General features: G+C 54.4%; 2 protein-coding genes and 1 long non-coding RNA gene across 4 annotated transcripts; 2 read left to right on the top strand and 1 right to left on the bottom strand.

Annotated features, from left to right (window-relative positions):
- Positions 1-169: 169 nt before the first annotated feature.
- On the bottom strand, positions 170-24610 carry CFAP70 (cilia and flagella associated protein 70). 2 transcript variants are annotated; one of them, XM_084537474.1, is made up of 29 exons: positions 22886-22998; positions 22341-22470; positions 20134-20320; positions 19668-19766; positions 19328-19407; positions 18130-18306; positions 17729-17911; positions 17153-17244; positions 15923-16022; positions 14847-14969; positions 14090-14347; positions 13216-13383; positions 12892-12975; positions 12315-12406; positions 9667-9727; positions 8421-8612; positions 7663-7794; positions 6958-7083; positions 6317-6450; positions 6108-6223; positions 5780-5962; positions 4743-4853; positions 3952-4040; positions 3137-3280; positions 2252-2413; positions 1766-1855; positions 770-871; positions 410-457; positions 170-290 (listed from the first exon to the last, which is right to left on the bottom strand). In XM_084537474.1, exons 2-29 carry the CDS (start codon positions 22464-22466, stop codon positions 210-212), a joined length of 3540 nt encoding a protein of 1179 aa, XP_084393600.1. In that variant the 5' UTR covers positions 22467-22470; positions 22886-22998; the 3' UTR covers positions 170-209. The 2 variants fall into 2 exon arrangements, with proteins under 2 accessions (XP_084393600.1, XP_084393601.1); XM_084537475.1 differs by lacking the exons at positions 14090-14347; positions 22886-22998 and adding an exon at positions 24496-24610 and having other exon boundaries at positions 14835-14969; positions 22341-22485.
- Positions 188-3911, top strand: LOC311445411. The gene is made up of 3 exons (XR_014698396.1): positions 188-342; positions 1589-1796; positions 2267-3911. It is a non-coding gene; the product is annotated as an uncharacterized lncRNA (long non-coding RNA).
- On the top strand, positions 23878-26581 carry MSS51 (MSS51 mitochondrial translational activator). Its single transcript, XM_084537478.1, has 6 exons — positions 23878-24286; positions 24524-24679; positions 24819-24943; positions 25129-25692; positions 26000-26093; positions 26196-26581. The coding sequence occupies exons 1-6, from the start codon at positions 24105-24107 to the stop codon at positions 26404-26406; spliced, it is 1332 nt and encodes a 443-aa protein (XP_084393604.1). The 5' UTR covers positions 23878-24104; the 3' UTR covers positions 26407-26581.
- The last annotated feature ends 2 nt before the right edge of the window (positions 26582-26583 follow it).

Here is a 26583-nt window from a genome sequence, read left to right as displayed (position 1 = left end):
CCGCCGCCAATCCGCGCGCTCCCCGAGGCCACGCCCCCCCGAGACCACGCCCCCGTGGTCACGCCCCCACCCAACCACCCCCGCCCATTGGCCACGCCCCCGGTTAGCCACGCCCCCTCCGCGACCACGCCCTCCCCGGTGGCGCGCAAAAAGCACGCGGCGGCGCCGGGGGAGTCCAGCGGCTGTATTGACCGGGGGGGGGGTGAAGCTCAGAAGGCCGGGTTGCCGAAGCCGAAGCGCTGCTGGGCGGCTCGGAGCTCCTGCAGCAGGGCGGTGGGCCCCAGGCCGAGCTGCGGGGAGGAGGAAGCCGACGGGTTTTGGGCTCAGAAGGAGCGTTTTTGGGTAAATGGGGTGCTGGAGGCTGGGGGAGGGCAGAGCTCGGTGCCCTCCCCCAATGTCCCGTACCCACCTTGACGGCGTACTTGTAGCACTGCTCTGCCTCCAGCTGCCGCCCTCCCTGGGAAATCACAACTGTGGGTTATAGGGGGCTTATAGGGGGATTATGGAGGGCTTATAGGGGGGTTATGGGGTAAGCAGCAAGCAGTGCCCTGCCCCGGAAGGGTGCTCAGCAAGAAGCACCCTCCCCCCCAGCACACGCTTAGCAGGAGGGGACAAGCAGCGAGAGGTGCTGCTCTTGCTCTCCGCAGTGATCTCCCCTCAGCTTTTTCCCCTGGGATCTATGAGATGGTTTCCAGGCTCCTGAAGAGGTGCAGATGAAGCCCCCCCCTCCTGCAGCAGGTTGGGGTTTAGGGTCTGGCTGGGCACTCACGTGCAGGCAGATGAGGGACAGATACGCCCACACCTCGGAGTTGCGGTTGTTCAGGGCATTGGCTTCAGAGAGAGCGTCCTCTGCTTCCCCCATCTCCTCCAGCTTGAGAGAGAGAAGGAGGGGTGTGAAAAAAGGCAAGGGGCAGGCAGAAACAGCTTCCCAGGTCTTTGGAGCAGGTGCCTGTTAAAAATCACTGCAACAAGAGCAACCAGCAGAAGTGCAGGCACTGAGCTGCTGGGTGCTTCCCCTGGTGGGGCTGCAGGGACAGGACTCGGGGCAGAGAAAACCAGAGAGGTACCAACACCTCCAGCCCCAGGCACCAAGTGGTCCCCCTCCACCAGGAGCTCTGGTGACCTGCTGGTGTGCTGCTGCCACGGCTCTGGTCCTGGTCCCCACTCCCTGCCTTTTGGGGTCTGCAGCCTCCCAGAAGGTGTACGTTTGGCCAAAGGGAAGATAAAAGTTTGGGTTCCTCCCTGTTTGTTTCCCTCAGCCAAACTCCTTTGGAGGAACCCCTGGAGGTGCACCTTTGGGAGATGCCGCGCTGCTGGTGGCCGTGTCTGGGTGTCCTTGGCAGCCCTTCAGAGGCGCTGGATTCCTCTGGGCAGGGAAAGCACCGAGATTCCTCCGTGCTGACATTCTGCTCGGTTCTTTTGCGGTGACATGCAGCTCACGTGCAGGCAGGCACGCGGAGCAGAGCCCAGGCCCAGATCACACCCCTGCCATCACACCAGGGGAGGGAGGCCCTGGCAGCAGGACGAGGCAGGGAATTGGGCTGCTGCTGAGGGTAACTGTCCTATTCTCTACCTCCCGTATAAGCAGCCTGAGGTGCCACCTTGGGACTGTGACAGGACGGCCTTCAGCAGCATTGGCGTGGCAGACAGTTAAGCTTTTCTTGAATGAAGGGCATCAGTAAAAGCACGCTCTGCATACCATGCCACAGACCCAGCTACAGCCCAGGTGACATAAAGTTGGGATCTCCCACGTAACTGCACTCACCCTATAGCAGGCGATTCCCACTCCCAGCCAGGTGAGACATGAAGGAGAGCTCTTGCAGGCTTGCAGGTAGGTCTGCTTCGCCTTGCCGTACTGCCAGGAGAGAGGTTATCATGTTGCTCTGCGTTAAAAGCGTCCCTCCACAGTGGTCCCTCTCCTCAGGACTCTGCCAAGTGCCCTATTTCCACTGGGGCTCAGACACCCGCCGACCCCACTGCTGCCAGAGGGGCTGGGGGCTTGATTGCTGCCCCCAAAGCTGGTGGCTGTACGCTGGCAGGAGTTAATGCAGTGGCCTAAAAGACACCCTCACTGATCTGAGGATGAGAATATCTCAGTAGCACCCTGAGACTAGGAGCAAGCAGCTCTGTGAAGGTTGTGCTGGGTTGTGGCATTTAGCTATAGCTGCAGATAATGGTGTTTTATACCTGGGATCTGGAATCTATTCACTTTGTTGAAAATTCCTTTCTGCCACTCCTGCTGCCTCCTCACCTCTTTCTCTTCCAGGTAGACGGAGCCCAGGCGCAGGTAGACAAAGTGCATATCTGCAGCATCCACCACAAAACTGATGGTTCGCTCGTAGCACTCCTTCGCCCCTGCAAAGTCCCTCTTCAGGTAGCACAGGTGCCCTTTCAGAGCCCAGACATCTGGATTCTGTGCACACAAAGCCAAAGAGTGAGGCACGGCTGGGAGACAGGAGAGAGGGAGAGACCTGGAGGAGGGCCAGGAACCCCTGCAATCAGCAGCCAGGAAGAGCCGACAGGTATTTGATTACAGCAGACCAGATTTTATGTACAGAATAAAAATCAAGCCAGCAGGCTGCCCGCAATGAAAGCCCCCTCCAGCCTTCCCTGCACGCTGTCCTGGCCTGAGCAAGGCTCCCCCAGGTACTGAATACACAAGTAGCATTTGGAGATGTCAGCTTTACAGCCCTCTGTGCCATCCATTCAACCTGACTCTCAAAAGCCGCCTTCCTCTGAATAGCAACCTTGTTTCCCATGAAACAGAAGCTGACTCACCAACACAGGGAGAAGGGATGAGGATAGACGTGTTCAGAGGGAAAGGAAAGGCAGACAATGCAGAGAGAGCACCTCTCGGTCAGAAATGCTGCCTGCCTGTGCAGAAGATGATGATGGACAGCAAATAATAAGCTGGGGAACAAGGAGGGCAGCGCTGCAGCCACAGCCTGGTGTGGTTAACCCCCTGTGATTGCCCTCCCCAGCAGAAACTGCTGCAGACTTGCATCAGAATTGCTCAAGTAGAAATGAAGCACGGGCTCCAGGTCCAAACACACGACGCAGGCAGCGTCTGCCGCAGCGTTTGGCCAGCCTCCCCCTTCTGGGACAGCATCCTGCCCTTGTGAACACTGAGGATTACCATGAAGTCGATCCTAACGGCCTCGCAGAGACACTCCTCACATTTGGAGAGGTCTTCCTTCAGCAAGCAAGTCCGGGCCAGCGCCAGGTAGTACGCACAAGAGGAGCCCGCCAGCAGCTCGTGGGCAAGCGCCATGTGAACAAACTGCAGGGGAACAGCACCCCGGCAGGGTTAGCAGAGCAGGCACACCACAGGCATCCCCAGGATGCTGCTCCTGCCCTGCAAACACACTTCAGGAGGACTGCCTCGCACCCATTTGAGCTCCACGAACAGGAAACAGACAGGAGATTCTCCCCCCCTCCCTTGAAAATTGACCTCCCATTACTTGTAGGTCTGTTTTGCTTTAAGCAGCTCTTTCTGCCATGTAAAATGAAGGCAGACAGCACAATGTGGCAGTCAGAGAAATCTCACCGAGATGACTGGGGGGGACAGGAGCATCCCACGGGTGAAACAAATTGCTCTGACATACACAAGTGTCTGAGAGAAGAAAGGAGTGCTGGTGTACGGGAAGCATGGCAAGAATGCATCTCCTCTTTGACCGTACACGAGCACGTTGTTCCCTCCACAGCCAGCAGCTGAGACACTCCGAGAGCTTTGCCTGCCTGAAGTGACTTTGTCCTCAAGCAGCATTTTGGTCTTAGCACTCTGCCTGGCCTTAGTTTTGCATTTCTGGCCAGTGGTTTTGCTCTCTTGGCATCTGGGGTAGCCTCGGTTTGCGCTCTAAGCCCAGGAGAGGTCCTGGCTGGAGCTTGCCACCAGCAGTTTGGTAATTGCCACACCTCCCTTCCTCCTGCTCCACTCCGTGCTGAGCTGACCTGGATGGCCTTGAATTTCATCAGGAATTCCACTGCCTTCATGAAGATCGTGCAGGAAGGCTGGCTAAGTCCCGAAATGGGGGGTGGCCCTGCAAGAAAATGCGCCTTCATCAGTCCCAAACTGGGCTTTTTATTTCTGAAATAAGAGCAAGGGCTGGGACCTTAACGGAGACAGTGGGATCCCCCCAGCAACACAGCGTAAAACCCAGGAGATCGTAAGGGAGGCGGGAGCAGAGATTAGCTCAACATTTCTTTCTGAAGGGCTTAAGATTTTTGTAAGATCTGTGAAAAGAAACTATATTCCCGACCCACTAGTTTTCCATGCCAAACTCAGAGTAAGAAAACAGAGATTTATAACTCAGACTCGTTAACTGCACTAAGACCCCTGCCTCCCCAGAACAATCCTGTGGAGCCCAAACACCCCAGCACTGCCATCTCTTTGGCACCCATATGAGAGCATAGCTATAGAGCTATAGATGCCAGTTTGAGAGCTGGCATCTCAGGAGGGAGACCTCAGAGCAGCCGGTGAAGGCAGCTGAGTGCAGCCACATGTGGAGAGGGCTGCACTCACCCACCAGTCGTCCATCCTGAGATATGCTCTGAAAAAAATCATGATGAACCCAAAGATTCCCCAGCTAGGGAGAGAGAACAAGACTCAATGTTTTGAGTCTTGTTTTGGCATCAGGACGGCCACAGCTCAGCGCTCCCAAGTTCCCTCCCTCCCTGCTGATCGCACGAGGCCACCTCCCAGCCCTAGGCTCTCCCTCTCCCCCCAGACCCCACTCCCTGACCTTCTGGGGCTGTCTCCGATGCCGGAGCCTCTTCCTCAGGCGCTGGGCAGGCCAGGGCAGGCTCCTCCAGCGCCTCTGGCAGCCTGCTGGCTGAGCCATCCGGAGCCCCCTCTGGAATGAAACCCCCACCAACCATTAGGTGCAGGCAGGCTTTGCCTTTCTCTGGCCACTTTGGAGCAGAACTCCACTGAAATGGGGGGGGAAGAGAGAAAATTTACAAGAACTGCCAGATTTCTCTGACTGGGATGAAAATAGCTTGCACAAGGTCATACGTGGCTCTGGAGTCTTGGTACAAGACTACCATATAATGCTAGAAATAGGTAGAAATGAAGCTATATCCTTTCCTTTGTAATTGCAGAGGGTGAAAAAAAGGCATATGACCCTGTAGGCCTGCCTGAAGCACGTTGCACGGAGTGGGGATAGTGTTAAAAATAAAGCCAGCTGATATTTTCTGCAGCCCAGCCAAACACTTAGGACTTGGCTCAGGGTGAGGCTGGATTCGCAGAGGCTCCAAAGGAAGCCTCCAGCTCAGAGTTGCCACTGAGCAGCTTTTTGCCCTTTGTGAGCTGGTCGGGCAGTGCTTTCCGAGCTGTGTTGGGACGTCACAGCAGCAGCTTTCAGGAGAGCTGGACCTGGCTGACCTGGTCAGTCGTACAGCTGCCTCGGTAGCAGCCCTACCCCTCCAAAGCCTCACGAGGTACGCTCTCTTCCTCCAGTTGCCCCGGCCACTGCCCACACATCCGATATCAGCAGCACTGGGCTGGGCCAGAAAAATAAACACCAAGGCTGGTCCCTCTCCTAGGCTCTGGGTAAGATAAAGCACGGGCCGTGCTACCTGCATTTCAGCTCCAGCATTTAAAGCAGGGCACTGTCTCTCTCTGGATAGTTCGTGGTCAGGCTGTTCAAGCTCACAGCCCACTTCTGCTTCCTTTACCCTTTGTTTCTCCTCTTTGGTCTCACTGCTCACCATCTTGCACACAGCTTCAAGCCTCCTCCTTGCTAGTATGAGGGCACCTCCTGGTTTCGCTAGGAATTACCTGGCAAAAGCTGTTCTGGGCCTGGACTGGTAGACCTCACATACACAGCAGCAATGTGCTTTTTCCCTCTTTTTCCCTCAGAGATGCTCCTCTCCCTGGCGAGCTGTGCTTGGAGCTGCTTCTTAGCCTCGCGGAAGGCCATTTCTGCCTGAATGTTATTATTCTGCAGCTCATAGAACAAACCTACGGGAGACAAAGAGCAGCATGAGAAGAAATCTAGCCCTTAGCAAAATCCTCCCCTTAGCCCTCAGATTAGAGCGGTGGGGTAAGAAGCAACATTCATCTCTACAGAAACGCCTTGAGCACACAGGCTGGCTTCCTTTTCTACCTGAAAGCGTCCAGGCTACGACGTTGGATGGCTCCAAGCAGCAGGCATCCTCAAAGAAAATCTCTGCCTCTTCGTAGTGCTGCAGCACGACTGCCACGATCCCACAGAGCAGCAAGCTGGGGGGCGGGCAGACAGCTGAGCCTCGCAGGACCCCAGTGGTGGCGTGGGGGATGCCCCTCACCTCCCCACCCTCTGGGAACACACAGCACCTGCGCACGTGGTGTGGATCCAGAGAAAGAGCCTCCCGAAAGCACTCCTGGGCTTTGGTGTTGTCCTCGAGCAGGAGGCAGAACGCCCCGTAGTCCAGCCAGTACTGGGTGTTGTGCTTGTCCTGAGCTATCCTCTGGACACGAGAGATCGTTGTGGCAGTAAGGGCTCAGCACACACAGCACCCCAGAGAGACAGCTCTGCAACAGCCACAGCTTTCCTCCGGCAGAGTTTAGCAGCAATCAGGCCCTTGTTTATCACGTGCTAGGGTTTCCCTTAATGGGGATCATTCCCAGCTTCCTCTAAGCCTCTCTCACCCATCAGTGCCCTCCAGCTTCAGCTGACCTCTCAGCCCTCTGGTAGAGGTCCCCAGTGCTGACCCAGCATGCTTTTTGGGCCAGCTCACCCCATTTCCCCTGGCCTCAAGGCTCAAGTCCTCAGCGACCTGGCCAGCCTCTGCCTCACGTCCTCCAGAGAGCAGCATCTCCCTAGAAAACCTCTCACACGTTCAGCACAAGCACCCCGCTCACGTTCCCCTCCCTGCTCCGCACACAACAGACGAGGCTGGCTGAGCTGTCACGGTGTGCTGGCTGCCAGCCCGGCCACGCGGGACACAGACAGGAGGGGACGGGGGCTCCTTCACCTGCTGGTGGTAGAGAGCTGCCAGCTTGTAGTCCTTGTTGCCTTCAGCTTCGTGAGCAAAGAGCCAGAGCTGCTCAGCAGTCATGCGGGTGAGAGGGGCAGGGGAAGCAGCTTCCTCGTGCAGCAGCTGGTAAGGGGTGAGATAGAGTTAGCCCCGGGGAGGGTAAGAACAGTTCCTGTGCTCCTCATTCAGCAGCAGTGCCCAGTCCAGCACCTTGGCACAGCTAGGGCTGGGTGGGTTGGAAAAGCAAGCTGCCCCAGCCCCCTTTTGGGGTGGGACACAGCCCTGCAATCCTGTGAGCCCCCATCCTTCCCAGGTACCTGTACCAGACAGGGAGGGGGCAATATCTCTTACTGGCAGCTGTGGCGAGTAAAAGCATCCCCCAGATCAAGACCAGCTCTGCCTGGCTGGGAGGCAGATGGTACAAGCTCTGCCACCCTCCCCAGGAACTGGCTGCAGCAGCAGCTGCTGGTGGTGCCTTGCACCCCATCAGCTGGATTTTGCAGCAGTGGGATCCAGATGCAATGGATCCTGTCTGTGCGTGTGGCTTGGGGCCCACGTGTGATAACTGCAGCAAACAGAAGCTCAAACCTGCAGCTGTCCTGAAGGCAAAAGTGCCCCTGCCTTCGCTAGAAGCAGCTTCTAACCTGGATCCCCAGTGATGCTGTACCCCAGGCCGGCCATCGTGCCAGGGTTTCTCCCTACCTGGTTCAGGGCAACGTGCATCTGATCCACCAGGTAGACGTACAGCTCACTGAGAAATGCCTGGAACTGCTCCTGGGTCTCAAACGCCGTGGTCTTCAGGTATTTCTCCCTCACAATCTTCACTACAGCATACTGTGGAGACAGGTGATGCTTGGGCAAGACAGATTCCCCCACGAGCTCCACAGTCATAACACAAAGCCAGAACACACATTTTCATGGACTCATAGAATACGCTGAGTTGGAAGGGCCCTACAAGGACCAGTGAGTCCAACTCCAACTGCCTGAAGCTCTAGTTTAATTCTAAGGAAGAAACTGATCAAAAGAAAAAAAAAAAAAGTAAGCAGTGATGAACTCCTTTCCCACCTCCCAGCCCTCACCTTCCCTGACACACAGATGTCCCTTTGAGGAACATGTGGAGAAGCCCCTTCTCCCCGGGGAAGGCTGTGGGAGTGCAAGAACAGTCAGCTTTGCCTCCCATGGGACACAAACACAGGGCAAATGGGTGTGATCAGGTTTGGAGTCTTCCCCTGTTGACAGGAAAGGTTCTCCTGGCGTGTGACCAAAGCAGCTTGCTGCCTGCTCTGTTAGAGGAAAAACCTGGCCCTCCCCATGCCCTCTGCAACAGCCTGGGTGGCACGAAGGGATTCTGGAGCAACACAGAGTAACGCTAAATTACCACCATGGAGCAGCAGTTCCTCACTGAGAAACTGCCTGGACAAAACAAGTAGGGAAGTAAAACAACACAATGGACTCTTTGCCTTTAGCTGTTCCTTAAAAGCAAAATATTTCCCAGAGCTATTGAGCTCGAAGTTGAGTAGACGCTTCTGTTCCTCCAGCGTCTGATGGTCTATCGCTCCTTGGTCAGGCAGCTGCTTCCCAAACAGGTCGTGGTATTCACTTAGGATGGCAACAGCAATGCTCGTGACCTGGCTGTGATAATCCTCCACAGCCTAGGATATAAGAAGTATCAGGAAATAAATAAATAATCGAACTTCAAAAGTCACTGAAGCCATCAGCCTTGAAATGAGTCTTATTTGCCAGAGCCCACCCCCAGCCCCCCAAACTCCACCTGACCCAAGTCTCAATTAGCCCATCACACATCTTTTCCTGCCCATACCTGAGGGCTGTGAAACATGGCTATGTAAATACAGAAGTGCTCCTTCATAATTTCTTATTGCTCCTGCGTTATTTTTCAGTCAGAACCCAGTGTTTCAGTCGTCTCTGTCTTCTCTATAACACTACAATTGGCTGCAAGTAAACTATATCTCATTTGCTGGGTGCCCCTTAAAGCCATGGGCGAGCCATCTTCAGCAGAGCCTGTAATCCCGGTGCCAAAAGCCTCCATGCACGGCAATAATCAAAATGTAGCACTTTGTGCACTCCAGACAGGCCAGCACAAATCAATTCTGCAGCCGCACTGGGGTCAGTTATTGAAGTGCTGCTTTGTCCCCCACTGTTGCTTTGAATTTCCCATCAGCCAGGGGCCATCTGAGGACAATCTCCTGCAGCGCCTGTTCTGTACCTACCAAAGACCAGCCAGTGGTCTCAGGTTGGTTTCTGGGGCAGGATGTTGCACATGCAAAAGTCCTCACGATTTTTTTTTGCAGGGTGATGGGTTGAGGCTGATTCTGTTCATGTCTGTCTGGGTCTGAGGAAGCACATGGGCTAGTCTGGGACAAGGAACTGCCCATAAACATACAGTTCTGGTGCCTCCCCAGCACCCAGTTCACTCCCAAACACTCCTACCCTGCTGCTCTCTTCTCTGTCTTTCCTTGATCTTGCCCCTTTTTATGGGCTGCAAATGAGAGTAACGCAGCCCAAGATTTCCCAAGGCATAATGCTACAAAGATAACACATCCAGAAGCTTTTGGTGTGTTTCCTCTGCAAATCTCATCTCTAAGTTGCTGCAGAGCTCAGACTGAAAATTAAAATCCCTTATGTGAGAGGGACGAGGGCAGAAAGAGGTGGCAGCGTGGTGGCAAGGCCACAGGCTCTTGCACATACCTTCTTGGCTCCTTCAGTCCGGGGAGGCAGCGGAGGGCGAGGGGGAATCATCTCCTTGACCCTGTCAATGAGAGAACAGAAGAGATGAGCCTGACATCCTGCCAGAGACACTCACTTGTCTCGGGTGCAGGCAGCCTGCAGCGCGAGGGCTCAGCCTGTCATCGTGTCCTTGAGGTACCTTGCAGGGACCAACACGGGAGAAACTGTGAAGGCTCTGCCCAAGGATAAACTGTAAAGACCAGGGCACCTTCATTCAACGCCTGCAGCTTGTCATAATGTTTGGGAGAACTAGCTACTGCCTCGCTCCCTGCTGCTGATTACACTCCGTGGGGATTAGATAAGATTTATGTAGTTATTTTCACCAGGCTTCACTGACCCATTACACAAAAACTCCTGTAAAAATCCAGCCCAGCAGGTAAGGTTAGCATTTGTTATTGCTGGCAATCAAAAGCACTCTGCCACAGAAGTAGACCATCTTATCAAGTTGTTATTCCTTTAACTCACAGCCTCCTGGGTCTGCCAGAACACCTGTAAGAAAGGGACCAAAAGGAAAAGGAAAAGGAAAGCTCTGAAGAACGTTATCACTGTAAACCCTGGGCCACCCCATCCAGCAGCCCCTGACATCCCACAGTGCAGCTGCAGCCCCTCATTCTTTGGCCCCACATCGACCCCTCGACACCATGTCACGTCCATCTGTGTCACTACTGGGGCTGCAACGACCTTCCAAATACCGATTAAAAGGCCTTAGGACTACAGTAACATTAAGATTTTACTGAAAGCCTTAGAGTCAAGACAGCCTAAATTCTCTGGGATTTTATCAAGATTTCCTGTTTGCTGGCACTAAAACACCTTCAGTCCTTAGAAGGCGATCCGGCCCACCAAGCAGTGTCACATCCCTGTTTTGGCCCCTGCCCAATTAGCAAAGCAGACTGCTTCCCCCACACCAAAGCAAAACTATTCCTACAACCATTCTGCCAGCTCGCAGAGCTTCCGAGTGGCTGATTTTGCCAGGCCCTGACCTCTGGCCACTTCTCCCATGCAAAACTTCTGTATATTCAGAGACCTGAAAGGTTTCAGCGCTGAGCAGGAGACTCAGCTCCCCTTGCACCTTGCCCATGGCAACGGTGATGCCACGGCCTCTGCTCGTGTCCCTGTGGGACCTGCCACCCACCATCAGCTGCTTTTCCTGTGAGGTCAAGGGAGGCCGTGCAGCACAGCTCCAAAAACCCCTTCAGAAAGCTGCCGTCCTGCTCTCCTCGCTGCCATTCCTGCCGGTCCCTTACCCCACGCAGGACGTGCCCCCACAGGACACAAAGACAATCATCTGGCTCTGCGTGGGGCTGCCGTAGGTGCCAGAGGAGCTGTCGGGTCTGCCAGCACTCCTCGGGAAACCCACGCTCACAGTCCCACCCTCAGAAGAGCTCCCATCACTGATGCAGGACCTCTGCTAGGGGCACACAGGAGAACCAAACTGTTTCTCTTCAAGATGAGAAAGAGAAAACCAAGCACAACAACCACCCAGGCAAAGCAAGCGAGCAGAAGCGGAGGCTGATGGAGAATTTTGGACGCAGCCCAAGAAAGAGAGCTGTAGTTTGCTAACGAGCTATGTATTCAAACAGCCTTCCAGGGAAAAAAAAAAAGCATTGCTGATCCCATCTGCCAGGACACATGTACGTGTTATCAGCTCGATCCCCCCAGGACAGGGCCCTCTCCACTCTTCGGAAGTGCTGATTTTCCAGGCTGTACATCCACAGATGCACATGGCAGGTGAGTGAAGAGGAATTACACGGAATTCATGCAAGTTGCAGGAAGCAAACAAGAAGGGTCGGGACAAGGTCTGTTGTAAGGGGGGCTCACTTTCCCCAAACCTGTTTTTTCTAGCAGACAGCAGGCAGAACAGAAGACAATGCACATGCTTCCTGCTCAAAGAACGACTGCTGCTGTGTGGTTTCTATTCACATTTCTGTTTGAAAGAGACACACTGCCTGTGCACGTTATGGTTTATTCATTTGCTGTATTTTCTCTTTTTTTATCCAATAAATTATACATACGAGGCCTTCCCTAGACTGTAACACAGCAGGACTACCACTCTGCGGATGGGAAGCGACTGCCTTAAATCAGACAGACAGCGAAAGACTCGAAGCCTCAGAGATGAGAGGGCAGCTCTACAGCAGAATGATGTGAAAACTAATGGAAAAGCCCAGGAGTGGGTAGAAAGTTGTGACAAAACTTCAGAAAAGGAAAAACAACATCCGAGAGTTACAGCAGCACTACCGAGTGCAGCCCACTGGTGGCCAGCCCTGACCAAGCAGCAGACATCACATGCAAGAGGCAAACACAAGGGGATTAATAGGAAACAAAGCCTGGACAGGACACAGATTTGGTCATGCTGCTCTGGTGTCTCTCTTTTTGAGGTGACTGGCAGGGAGATGCCAGCTCAGATGAACACAAATGCTTCCCAAACCCACCCAATGCCACCTCTGAAGCAGTCTGGCCCAGCCCTCCTGCTGATTTCAGCGGGCTTTGGCTCAGACACTCAGCTGGTGCTCTCAGAGCACACTGAAGGGCAGGCTCACTATCCAGTCCTGTTTCTATCCTGCAGGAGAATTCAGTTGTCAGCCGCAGAGTTATAGCATGTCTTTACACACCTTTTGGTGAGCTCCTCTCGCAGTCGTTTTGGTACCAAGGCCTTGTCCAGCTTTATCTCCATCACCAGGAACGTTCCTGCTTCAGCATATTGCTGGGAACACAACCATTACTCTCTCAACATCACGCTACCTAGAACCATTACTGGCAAGATGAAAGACTGAGCATATAGCTACAGATCTTCAGCAAATCTTCTTTAAACTGAAGACGTATAATTTGTTTTATAACCCGTGCTCAAATTGATTTACACTAACAAAATTCTGCTCAAGCACTCAGTCTAGGGGAAAAAAAAAGCTAATCAATTTGCTTGGACAATAAATATGCATTCTAGATGTTTGGAAGAGGAAGACAAAAAAAGGAAGACACCCTTCAAAATAATGCCTGATTATTAATGACCTTCTAGCCCAATGCTAGACTGTCATCCAACAGGATGTCACTGGAGGAACTCCAGGACAGCATCTGCGTAAGATATCCCTCATCTCCAACTCACTCTTGAATAATTTGATGACGTGAAAGGTACGAAACACTGATGCAGTAGTGGTCTAGCAGTTTTTTTGCTCTTTGGAGATGCAAAGTTACCTGTCCATCAAGGCCAAGAAATTTTTCAGTATTTTCACTTTCTAGAGCAGTATCTGACAACTGGATTTTTGGTGCACAGGACGTCTGTTGAAGAATATAAAAAAAAAAAAAGACATCTTGTTTCAGATTCAAACTTCACGTCTTCACGCCTTCACAAATTCAGGACGTGACCGCACTGTACATTTGCTCAGGCAGCATGTACTAAAATTTCAAGGTGCTGAATCTCTCAGTTGGCTAGAGCAACACACCATCAGTCCCCATTTCCAACTGCCTCTGATGTAGAAACAGTCCGACCATGTTGCAAAGTGCCTCTATCGACCTTACCCTTCTGTTGAATTCCCTTTCTTTGGTGCTCTTCTCCTTTTCTTCTCTCTGGGCCTTACTGGGAACAGCTCTGGAAAGAGGAGAACTGATTCCTGGGGTGCATGGCCTTTCTTTAGTCAGGCTGACCTGTGGCCTGAGATCCCGCAAAATGCTCTGCTGTTTTTTAGTCTGGAGAGGAGGGGAAAGAAAAAATAATAATGAAGTGACAAGAGAGAATCAAAGGACAAATAAGGCTTCCCCATCCTTTTTTCTTAACCTCTCACATCACAAAACACACTGTCAGGGTCCTAAACGCATTAAGAAGCTCTGCAACCTCACTCTCTCCTGCTAGGCAGTTAGCTGCCTGTGCTCAAGGCCAGCTCTGATACTGTACAGCTGTGCAGCCTCTGGTTCTTGCCTGAGCTACATGATAAAAATGCTGGAGCCCAGCCCCAAACTGCCCTGATCCTGACCCACTGTCCAGCGTGATGCTGGACCTGCCTCACAGCTACGGACTGACCTGGTGGTGTGGAGGATCAGATGCACCTGGACACCCTCCCAGGTCTGCTCTGCGCTTGTTTCTTGGTGCCCCTGCCTGCCCTGGCCTGACCCAGCTCCCAGCTCACCTGCCCACGTGGTGCAGCCCCCCTGACACACGTGGTGGCCCATGAGGAGCAGATTTTTCCCACTACCTGTTCACACACTGCTCGGCCACTGAGATGGGCAGCTCCCCTCCCAGCTCTCAGTGATACAGGAGCTGGGCTGGCAGGAACCAAAGGGATGCAGGGGAGAAAATGGAGCAGCCATACAGGTCAGCTGTCTACACCAAGGCCCAGGAGCAGCCCAAAGCATCCAGAAAAACAGAAAATGGGAAAAGCAGAGGGTGCCACCTCACTCGTGACAGATAAAGGCCACAGGACGAGTAACAGCACTGTGCAGCCAGGAGGCCAGTTTTCCCAGCAGTGACGCAAGGGCCAGCAAACAGCCTGCTTTGTGGGAGCTGGCACCCAGTGGTGGCAGGGAGGCATGGAGAAGGGCTGTAATTCACCCAGCTCTGTGGCCTGGGCAGCAGCAGCACCAAGGGGGACATGGGCAGCAAAAGCAGGCTGTGCATCTGTCCTCCTGAAACAAGCTCGGGTCTGTTTGGGGAGTGCTGTGGGAAAATGGAGATGTAACTGTCACTTTTAGCACCAAGGCGGGGGGAGAAACGAAAGACAAATAAACCTCCACGAGCTACAGCTGAAAGAGCTCCAGTGACAGCTTTTTTGGTTGTTGCCTGGGGTAACGCTATCCTTTTAGAGCCACTGTTTGCTCTTCCCAGCAACGCAGTTCATTTGCCCGTGTTCCTGAGTGGGGAGTGAGGAGTGATCTCAGCTCTCCCTGCTCAGCTGCTGACAGAGAAGGGAGTGGAGTGAGATTCTGAGCCTCCCCCAGCCCCCAAACCTGCTCACACACACCCAGAAATCATCTGCCTTTGAGAAAACTGCACCTAGAAGCTGGTGTCGTTCTCCTCCAGCACCAGAAGGGCAGTGAAGCCTTAGAGCTGGCCCTTGAATACCACTCTGCCCGTACTCCTGCACCCACACTGCACAAAGAGCTGCAGAGGGGGCACAGAGCCTGGCTGTCCCGCCTGCTCTCACCTTCTCGAGCACCTCGCTGTCCTGGTAGGTGAAGACACGAAAAGCGCCTCGAATCCGCTGCACGCCGGGGCACAGCAAAGGCACCATGTTGACATATGCCACGCCGTGGGAGAAAATCTGCCGGTCCTCATCTCCCTGGAAACACAGATTGAGGCCCTGAGATACTGAACAGACTGTTATTCTCTTTAAGGAAAGAAGGTCAGCGATCCCATTAAAAAAGGCCACCCAGCAAACTGATGCACCTGATGAGCCAGGGCCTCTCTGTCACTGGCACGCAGCCGAGACAACCTGGACAAAAGCACTGGACTCATTCAATATGTAGAATATCAATTTTATTCCAACCCCTGCAGGGCAGCTTTTCTCTCCAGCGCCCAAACTGTGCCACTCCTTAGGGCAGTCTTTTCAAGGTCCAACTGCAAAATTGCCAGCTGTCTGGTTCGAAATCCAAACTGCCCTACCAGAGCTGTGAGGATGTCAGGTCTGACAGAAATCAGGTAGCTGCAGAAGCCTGAGAGCCTGGACCAGCAGAAAACCAGTGAGGGTAAGGGAGAAGTATCTCAGTCACAGCTGCAAAACCCTGGCACTGGTGACTGCTGAATGAGATTTATAGCAGCTTACATGACTTTGCCCTGGAACACGTAAGGAGTTCTCACATGTCTCTGTTCCTGGCAGCTGATCATTAGTGAAGGAGCTCATTCTTCATGAAACCACCCCAGTTCAGGTGCAAACACACAGTTTATTTACACCCAGAGAAAGAAGGCATGAATTTCTTCAAGATGCTCAGGAAAACATTGTCTGAAGATAAGCTCAATGAATTACTTCTCAAAAAGTAACCTCTCCCTGACCCCTCTCCACCAAGCTAGCACAGACCATCGGTGAGAGATCTGTAGGCTACAAGGAAGAAATCTTATCCTTTGTTTATTTAGTAGTGCTATAAGGGTGATTAATCCCTTTACAAAGCCTCTAGCTCTCTGACTTGCTTTGGCTGGTTCAAGGCTGGTTTTGGTGTAACAAAGGCATTGAAAGAAAACGCTCAATAACACAGTGCTGCTCCACAAGCCATAACAACACAGCCCCTCCATTTTTACCTTGTCAGCTTTGCTAGTTTTGCCTTTGCTGGATGAGACCACAGGCATCCTGCAGACCTCCACGGGCCAGTACTGGCACTCTGCAATGCGCTTCTGCAGACTGAATGCAGAAGAAGGCACTGAGAAGATGAGAACTAAACTGGAGAGCTCTCCCTGGTTAGCCACACTGCCCTCCCTTCTGTCCCAGCAGCCCCAAAGGCCCCTGCCCTGGTTTTGCTCTGCCCCACTCCTCGAGACACAGCATGCATCTTGCACCACTGGAACGCACGTGCTTTGGGGCAGGCCTGGTGGATTTCCTTTCCATCCACTGCTGTGTGCATTTAGGAGCTACAGAACGATTGTGAGAGCAATACACTGTGCTCCTCTCTCCCCTGGTTACTTCAGAAATGAAGCGGATAAAAAGGAACATGATTAATGTTGGGATAAATTCAAAGCGGACCCTGAGCTCCCATTCAACACGCCTGATAACTGTGAAACCAGCAGGCAGGCTGATGAAAGTGTACAGGGGAAAAAAGATAGAAGGGAGCATTTGCACACATGAGGAATAAGTTGGCTGTGAAACTCATGGCCATGATGCAGCAGAGGCCAAGAACGTTGCAGGATTCAAAGAGAATTGGAGTACTTACCCTGGTCTGAGCATACCTAGAGCCATTAAAGGCAATGTTTACCTAATAAAAAGAAAATGAAGAGTGCCCACAGAGTGAAAGGATTTTAATATATTGGGAAAAAAAATCAAAAAAAAAAATGAATTAGCAGCTCAGAAGAGAGCTGTGTGGGCCACCCTACCCCATGTCTGCTCACCATAACTCTGCTGCCCCTTCCTTCAAACCTTCAGGTGACAGCCCTGAAGGGGTCATGGGAGGGAACGCAGCTGGTCAGTGAGTGTTTGCACTGCGGAGGGAACAGGAACCAGCTCCGATTGCTGGCAGCACAAGCGAACATTCACAGGCTGAAGACAGCACCTACAGCCAATTCATCTTCTCCCACCGTAACAGAACCAAGCTGCTGCCAGCAATTAAAGGCTGTTAAGCTGCTCTCCTGCTAACGCAAACACCTCTGGCCAGCAGACAGCACAAGAAGTGAGGCAGGGCAATGGAATGGCCGTGTAAGAGGGCTACGAAAATCCACAGACTGCTGCTCATTGCCTGAGACAGGTCACTCGACCTAGTGAATTCCAGGATGGTTTCTCCCCCCCCTCGGTGTTGGAAGGGAAGCTCTCATATCCCTTACATGAGTACTGCAGCAGGATCCAGGTAACAGCGTCTTTCCGTGTCCCATACAATTCTCTTCATGCTTTCTGCCTGGATCCTAAACTCCCTGTCCTGTGAGAAGCAGCACATGGTCAGAGCCAGGAGACCAAACTTTACAGCCTGCATCACCCCCAGACACCCCCCTAAAATGTTCTTTGGGAGAGAAAATGAGTCAGAGACATGCCCCACTCACCACAGACAGGACACCCTAGCAGAGTACATTAGCAGCCATCCCTGCGGGCACCAGAGCCCATTAGTACTGAGAGCCTGGCTCACAAAGACAGAATGCAAAGTCTCAGCCCAGCAGCTCAGGAGTTAGGACAAGATGTGCCACATTCACCTAGGGAGCTCTTCTGTGGTGAGTTAGCATGCTGGCAGTGAGCTAGCACGCCCACTGGCTCAGGAGAACCATCTCCACGCCTGGACACTGTGCAGGGAGCCCACCACGTGCCCTTCCTCCCCTCCTCCCATAATGAGTCTCTGCAAGTCTTTCTCAGTGCCTTCAGGGAGGCTTGAGGGGTCTCCTCCAGCCGTGACACTGCCAGCCTTTCCTCACCTCTATTTTGTTGAGCTCTCCATCCTCATCCTCATAGGGACCACCAAAGATGAAGGAGTTGGGTATGTTCAGAGCACCAGGGGCCACGATGTTAGGAAGGGACCATTTTTTGGGCCGGGGTAACAATTCTTTTTCACCAGCAGGCTTCAGGATGCCATTCTGGAAGAGCAAAGGGACTTCCTTCTAGAGAGACAGGAGAACGAAAGGACTTCAGTCTTCAGCATGAGCAGGAGCAAGTGCCAGCTGATCAGAGCTGGGCTTGGAAGGAAGAAAAAACAAATCGTGGCATGGAAGAACACTGCCAGTTTCAACCCCAATCTAGCTGTTTGCCCCCAGTGTAGGAGAACGACCTGTGCTGCAGCAACTAAAACCCAGCTCACTGTGCCAGGCCCCATCCTCACCTCCCCGACTGCTGGCACTTGCAGGCAAGCCATGTAGTTTTGGGGGGGTCCAGTGGGAACGAAGGCGTCAGGGACAGAGTAAGCTGCCTCCAGCGTGACGCTCAGGAAGTTGCCATTTGAAAGCTGACTCACAGAAAGCAGGGGCTTCTCGGTGCGCACAGTCACTTCAAGGCCGCACTGTGGGACAAGGAGAAATTGAGCCAATAACCCGACAATTTTAACTTTCTGCTCTTGAAGGAGAAGCGAGCAGAAACCCAAGGCTAGAACGTATGATGTTATCTCATTCCTCACTTCGGATGTAAAAGAAAACAGATCAGCACAGGGAAGGAATTTCACGGTCAGTTTTTCCTATGTCTGAATTACGATATTTGTGTGTTTAAATCCAAGCCCACTGGGGGGCACGGCGTACGTATTGTCAGCATCTTGTAAAAAAGGCCGTGGAGAAAGAACACCAGGGACAGAAAACAACGCCCTCGTGATTCAGCTCAAGTCAAAGCTCCAGCCACTCTTCAACTCTGCCCTATCTCCACACTGTACAGCCGTCAGCTGCCTGTCCCAACCCTGGATGGATGGGGGGCAGTGAAAAGCTGCTCAGCATTTATCTTCCTTCCTCCCTAAGAGGTGGCCCCACACATTGCTCATTATGCCTCGCTTATCATGTCACTTAAATATGGGAAAGTAAATGCAATATCCATCCTCCTAATTCGCTCAGAGTGCTAAGTGTGTGGAGAATCAGAAGCCAAGTCAGACACGCTTTCCCAGTCTCCTACTTCATTTCCTGCTTTATTCACTGGGTATTTTTCAATCTGCTGAATGAATGAAGACCTTGCAGGAGAGGCAGTCAGAGGTTGTACAATAATGGACTGTGAGACGTTTTATCCACAGAAAGGACTAATAAAGTTGAGCAAGTAATCCTGCCTTTGCCTTTTCCCAATTTTTCAGCGCTGTGCTTCCCATCTTGAATATTTTTTTGCAGGGCAATTTGGTAGCTGCGCACATTAGCATTTCCTAGCATGACCTCACCTATCATAAGCACCCTGGGACAGACGTCAATGGAAACAGGAAAGGCCTCCAAGCTTCTAACATATAGGGCTGTAACATGCCTGCGAGGAGCGAGGCAGCTGAGTCATGCTTGCCTTCCTATTAAAAAGCAGCAGAGAGCCGAACAAGCGAAGGAACAGTTCCAAACTCCACATACCTTAGCCTCTGGGTGAAGGCTTTCAGATGGAGAGGTAGGCACAGCATACAAAGGAGCCAAGACCGTAAAGGAACACTGTCCTGAGAAGAATAAGCAATGAGCACAGCGTCCACTGAGACCCTCTGCAGAGAAGTCACAGCCTAAAGCTGTGCTGCTACAACTCCTAAAGCTGAGCAGCTGCTGTTGCCCCCCTCTCCCCACAGACCCAGCTTTCTAAAGACTCTGTGAAATCCACTTGGTCAGAAGGAGGTAACTTATAGAGAGGGGTTCATGAGCAAAGACCAACCAAGTGCTGGGGAGCAAGAAGTGTTTGTGGAGGATGAGAAAATCGATGTCGTACCTTGCAGCAGAGGCAGAAGGTCCACCACAGCCTGGCCAAGAGGCAGGACCTTCTCCTCCTTCTGTTTCTTCTGCTTTTGCGATGCTTCTATCACTGTCACTAGACAGAAAGAAAAAAAAATAATAATAAGATAGGAGCTGGCAAAGTTTCTCAGATAGTTTCAGATCAACAGATCAGAGTGGTAAGCTCCAACAGGGGCTGCAAAGGGTCTGTGTCAGCTCCAGCACAGGCTTCTATATCATCTCCAAGGCTGACAAGAACACTGAAGCCAAAGAGCCAAGCCAATATGAAAGGGGATTCCTCCAGCTGGCACAGATGAGAACAGAAGTGCTGAGACCCCCCCCGCTGCTGCTGCTTAAGTGCTATTCTTGACCGAGTGACTCCTGCAGCAAGAAGGCAGAGCGCAGCAGCTGACAGCACCCACCTCCACCCCTCCGAGGAGCGAGGTGCAGCATCAGGTACTCACAGAGCACAGGTTTCTGCGCAATGTCGACCAAGGAGTTGGGCCCATCGGGGCTGTACTCAAAGCTGGTCGTGAAATTATAGTTTGCTGTCCCGTTTGGCAAGACCTGAGTGGTGGAGGAGTCTCCCAGGATCACTCCGTCGTACTCCACACGCACCAAAGTAAAAGAAGTGTCGCTTCTGATGCTTTTCTGTCAAACAAAGAGACAGCAGATGAGGCAGCTGGCTCTGCAGCAACAGGCCCGTGACCAAAGTTGCCCCTGGGAGGCAGCTCAGTTCCCCACCCAGGACAAAGAACACCGGTGGGAATCTTTGGCTGCTGTGCTGCAAGAACGGGGAAGAGGAACAGAGTTTGGCTGTGCCAAGACCTGCCTTTAGGAGGGAAATTTCCTGCTCCACCATCCCGTGGTGCCTCAGGGATCATTAAAACCTGCTGCTGGAAGGGTGTGGGCAGGGGGTGGAGAAATCCAGGCTTCATCCCAAGAATGGGGATGAAAGGCACATCTAAAGCAAATCCAAAAATATCCCACAGATACGGTGCTTCCAGGAAAGAGGTTTGGTTTTTTTTGCTGTGTACTAAGAAGGTAGTCCCTGAGCTGCATGGCTGAGCTCACAAGCTCACAGGACGCTTGTGTCTATCACATGGCAGCAGCAGCAAGCCCTGCAATCAAACCAGGGCTCCAGCAAGCTCTTTGGGGAGCTCTGGAGTTTGTTGGTACACCAGCTTCACGTCACCTGCTTTGCACAGAGATGAGGAGGCTTAATTTTAAAATATCCGCACAAAGGGCTGCAAACACAGGTGAACAGGCACGGCCTCACACACGAGCAACCCCGTCCAGGGAGGCAGCACCAGGCACTTCCCTGGTGGTGCAAGGGACTGCTGAGACAGGCAGCTGCAGGAGAAACACGGTTTCCTTCTCCAGCCAGGGAGGAGCAGCCACAGCCCTGCACAGAAGGGCTGCCGTACCCCAACCAAGCTTTTCTTTCATCCTGAGCAGCAGGGGTGCCTCACCTCCTCGGGCCTGCCCCTGAGTTCCCTCTCTCCATGTCACTGGGGTAATTAGTTCCATATTGGCTTTTCCACAAAAAGAGACTTCATTCACTTGGTTTTAATTTTCAGTCCTCCTGACTGTCTCCTTGAGCATGTATTATGTGAGAGACTAAACAGAAGAATCCAATTAACCTTTCCCTGTACCATTAATTATCCTATACTCCTCTCATCTTTCTCTACAACTCCTCTAATTAAACAGATTCCACGCTTCTTATAGATGGATTTTTTTCATACTGTTGTTCTTACTATTGCACCTTTGTTAGCCTCTCTCCTTTTGCCATAGCGTTTTCTAAAACAAAGCAACCAGAACCACAAGCAATAGTCCAGATGCAATCAAACCACTGGTCTATTATTTTCATCACAGTTTTCCCTCTTCTTGCCTTCTAATTCTCACCTAAGGTGCTGTTTGCTGAACCCATCAATGTGAGAGGTACTCAAATACTACAACATTAAAAAAAAAAAAGTAAAAAAAAATGGGGCAGATGCTTTTCACTTGCTTTTTGTCTACAGCTAGAGCTGAAGCAGGGATTTGCATTTCTCTGCTTGCAGCAGTAGCTGAGATTCTCCTCCGCGTTCCTTCCTAAATGCCAGATCCTCACGAATACTTCAAGGCCAGCTGGGTGTATCATGCAGCACATGGAAAGCACACTAGTGGTGTTTTCATCTGAATTAGTTCACAGTCTTGTACGGTAGGCACACTGGAGGCACTGCCTTTTCAAACCTAGAGCCATCCTATTGATTTCCACACAATTTAAACCGCTGTCGTTGGGACAAAAACCTGGCTTTATATGCTAGAACAGCTCTTCTTAGACTTCCTTGTCTCACTGATGCCCATTTTCCACTGTGTTTTGCTTAAAACACAACCAAACAAAACCCGGTGATTTACAGACAGCCAGGCAAGGAAGGCAGAGACATGTCAAGCCAACAGCACACCACAGCACGCCTGGATGGCTGCTGAGGAGATGTGTCCCCAAAGCAAGGCGAGCCACAAGCCTGCGGTCTGTGCGAGTGAGCCCTCGGTGCAGGGGACAAAGCCACAGCGTGGCATCGTTCCCTACAGCCTTATCGTCTCACGTCTGGTCCAGAATTGGACGGCAGCACAAAGAACCCCTCGGGTCGGGGTTGTTAACCCAGCAGAGGCGTTTCCAGAAGCGCTTTACCAGGTCCTGTGCCTTCACCACTGTGATCTGCACCGCGTTCGCTGACAGTGGCTGGGACTCGCCGGGAACAGCCTGAGGCTCCAGCAGGGATCCCTTCCGAGCAGACAGCCCCTCGGGGGCCTCCATGGCTCTGTGGGGAAAAAGACTGAGGAGAAAAACGTGAAAACACCTTTCCTTTCTGCCCAGCTTCGCAGCCGCCCCGATCACACCCAGCTGTGACACGAGGCCTCTGCCCCCTCCAGGAGCAGCTTCCCCAGACAGTTGGGGCTTGGACGTCAAAACACCACAGCGAACACATGTGAAGGGCTTGGAGGAACCCAGAGGAACTTGAAGGAACCTGGAGGAACCTGGAGCACAAATTCCCTGGTGCTTAAAGGAAGCTCCCCCCATGCTGCGCCCCCAGCCCAGCCCCAAACCCCACACGCCCAGCAGGGCCGTGCCCAGTGCTACGCCCCCCCCACCAGGCCCTGCAGCCCCCCGAGCCCCCAGACCCTCACCGAGGAGCCGTGAGGAAGTTTCGGGGGTACCGAGAGGGGAAAACCCACAGCGGGAGCTCGGAGCGGCGGAGGCGGGACTCGAACCCGCGGCCTTGGAGACCCCGGGGGGGGGGGAGCGCCGCGCCTCTAGTAACCACGGCAACCCGGCCGCTCTCGCGAGCTCCCGACCCTCAGCGCCGCGTCACGTGCCGCGGACCGCGTGCCCTTGAAGCCGCCGTGGCCGCCATGTTGGGTGTGGGCAGCCCGTGCCAGGCCCCTGGGAGGGGGGGGAGGCAGGGGCGGGCTGTGCCCCCATCATGGGGCAGGGCTGTCCCCAAAGCCTGGAGCCAGGGACAGAAGGATGGGGGCTTGTTTAATCGCATTAATGATTTCTAAATAAAACAATTGTAATTATTAAAGCCAGGAATGGAATAAGAGCGGCTCGGTTAATGGCATTAAAATAAATATTGCTGAGTGTCTTTGCTTACTGAACCCAAACGAGGAGTCTCGGGGCCCCTCACAGAGGATTTTTCCTGACAAAAATGGGGAACCTGCCTCAAAAACCAGCTGAGATGACCTTGTGGTTTGGACGAGAGCCGAGGAGCAGCTGAGTCTGCACAGAGGCGGGGGGCAGCTGCTGGTGATGGAGAGGAGTCACCGGCCTTCAGCCCCACCACCACCAGCAGCAGGCACTGGGCAGGCACAGATGAGAGGAGTTTATGGAAACGACTGCTTGGAGCTAATTGTAGTACACAGCGGGGACAGGTTATGCACGTGTAGAGGTGTATTGGGAAACTTCATGCTCTTTATTGCATATCACCAGGGCAAGTTGCCCCGTTAGGGTGCGCATGCCTTTGGGAGCCATCCCGCACGTGCCCAGCACCAAAATAAACCACATACCTACTTCATAGCTGATTTGCTTCGAGTCATAGTCCCTCCACCAATCCCCCTCACATCCCCCCGACACCTCCCTCAGACAGCTCCAGGCACCCCGTCACCCTCCCCGGCCCCTTTTTTTGGGGAGCCCCATACGGGGGCCGGCCCCTGCCCGGGAGGTGGTGCCGGGAATAGCTTCGCTATCGGTGTCAGGCCGGCCGGGAGGCCTGGCCTTCTTGGGGCTGACATTTGAGCTCAGCCCCGCCGTGCCAGGAGCGGGACGTGCGGCCAGGCTGCCGCCCCGGTCACCACCCTCCTCCTGGTGGGACGGGGACAAGCATCGGGACGCCCGGAGGGGTCTCCCAGGAGCTGGGCACCCCTTGTGTCTGGACCCCTCCGTCCCACTGCCAGCATGGCCCAGCGGGGGCAAGGAGCAGCCCGCAAAGCCTCCAAGAAGCCAGCGAAGGAGCCAGCAGCAGCAGCAAGGGCGCCCGACATGGATTCCCTGGGCTTCCAAGCCATGGACAGCAACGTGCCGGGGCTGTCCCACGTCATCCTCCAGAAGCTCAACATGAAGAGCTACGAGGACTACAAGTGAGTGAGAGCAGCCAGGGCAGGCTGTGCGGGTGCTGTGTGTCCCCCCCGGCTCCTGGGTTCACCCCCAGATCCCCCCAGGCCAAGGTGACGCCTGTGGCCCCTTGTCCCCGACCAGCTCGGCTCAGGATGTTCTTGGCCAGAGGTGAAATCCCACAAAGACAGAGGGAAGGCACAAGCCCAGCTGGGCTGGGCAGGACCCTACTCACCCCCGCAATGCTTCTGGGCTCCCTTCAGATCTGCCATGGACGGGAGGAAGAGGGGCAGTGATTTTGGCATCCGGACCTACTTCGACATGTTCCAGAAGATGGAGGACACGTTCAAGTTCTGCGCCGAGTGCAAGAAGCTCCCCGATGCCCTCCCTGACCCCAAAAGTCTCCGCCGATGCAAGAGGTACAGGGGAAGGTGGTGTGGGGCTGAGTGTCCCCGGGCTCCCAGCAGGGCGAGCTCAGCCCGGTGGCGGGGGTGAGGCTGGGGGAGGCACGGATCCTGCCCACCCCCGGGGCTGGGCACGCTGCCTCTCTCCCCCCAGGTGCCAGAACGTGTACTACTGCGGCGTGGCGTGCCAGCGTGCCAACTGGCCTCTGCACAAGAAGTTCTGCAAGAAGCTGAAGCTGGTGGCCCTGGACCGGCTGGTGGAGTGGCTTGTCTTCACAGGTGGGGCGGGGGGCACTGCTCCCACCCCGAATTCCCCCCCACAGCCCATCCCCTGAGCGTGCGGGGTCCCTCCTCCCAGCTCTGCTCACCCAGGGCTGGCAGTGCCACTCCCTGCAGCTTGCTGGAGGGGGACAGGCAGCCTAGCCTGCAGGGCCACCCCTGAAAAGCCACTTTTCTGCCCCCAGGTGACATTCCCTTCCCCACGGAGACCTGGACAAAACCCGCTGGGGACGTGGCGGGCTGGGAGGACTGGTTTGCCATGCAGGAGCAGCTGGAGGAGAAGCTGGGAGCTGTCCTGGCCGGGCGCTACATGAGCCTCCTCTGGGCCAACGCGGGGAAACCCCGGCCGGAGGAGGGAGAGCTGCGCGAGTCCGTCCGCCGCCTCGTCACCGACTTCCACTCGCGGCCGCTCACCATCGGCCTGGGGCTGCGGCTCTTCGGCATCGACCCCCTCGCCAAGCCCCTCACCGTCCACGTGGTGGGGGCGTCCCACGTGGAGACCCTCAACACCCGGGTGACCGACTACGACGAGCTGGCGCGGATGTTCCCGGGGCAGCGGGGCATGGAGGTGGTGATGGTGGGGGTGGACGTGGTGGACGGGCCCATCATGAGGCCCCCCCTGGCCACGCCGGGGCCGCAGGGAAGGATTTATCTCAGCAGCTTCAAGGGGCTGTACCACGACTTCTGGGAAGGGCAGGTGGAGACCAAGCTGGCCGCACGCCCCGACCTGGTGGTGGGCTTCCACCCGGGTGAGTGCCCAGGGTGCAGCACCCGAGGCTGCTGGGGACTTTGGGACGTGCCCAGCATGGCTGTGCACCACGCTACCGTGGGCCACCACAGGCAGGGGGGGACACCCTGGGGCTCGGGTGCCAGCAGCATCCAAAGGGGTCCCTGCATTTGGGCTCCAGATCTCGGTCCTGGGGCTCAGCCCAGGACCCGAAGCCTGGCGGGGAGCGGGGACCGTCCTTGCTGGCAGCCTCACGCTGTGCCAGCCGGGATTTCTCGGGGTGGGGAGCACAGGCAGCGTGCCCCCCGCTCACTGATACGTCCCCACAGGTTTCCACGCCTGCCCTGACCTCATGGCAGGCTGGCTGCCCACGCTGCTGCTGCTGCGGGACTACCGCCTGCCCACCCTCTTCACCGTCTACAGGTGAGCCCCCCGGTGTGCCCCCCGAGCTGGCTGCGGGGATGTCCCCGCAGGGAACACCCCAGCCACACAGTCATGGGACTCCTCCGTTCCTTCTCCCGGCAGCGAGCAGGAGCTGAAGGCCTCGCTGCAGATCCTGGTGGAGCTGGAGACGCACATCACGGGCTACGCCGCCAACCCCTTTGCCTCCCTGCGGCCCGAGCAGGTCTACTCCAGCCCCAACAAGGCACCCGTCTACTGCAGCTCCTACTACATCACCCTGCTGGGGCCGGCCGCCTCTGTCGGGGAGCTGGAGGGTGGCAGCGATGAGGACTAGCAGGGAAGGGAGCCGTGTTCCCCCAGGGGCACCCGTGAGCTCCTCTGGCCCACCCCACAAACCCTGACCCCCATGCTGCCCATCCCAGCTGCGTGCCACATGCCAAGGAGGGACGTGGCGATGCCGCAGGTTCAGCTCTCCTCTGCACAGCCCAATAAACCACCGCTGGGAGCCAGC

The sequence above is a fragment of the Aythya ferina genome (genome assembly GCF_964211825.1).
Source record: "Aythya ferina genome assembly, chromosome: 15".
NCBI lineage: Eukaryota > Metazoa > Chordata > Aves > Anseriformes > Anatidae > Aythya > Aythya ferina.
This window is presented reverse-complemented; position numbering and strand designations above follow the sequence as displayed.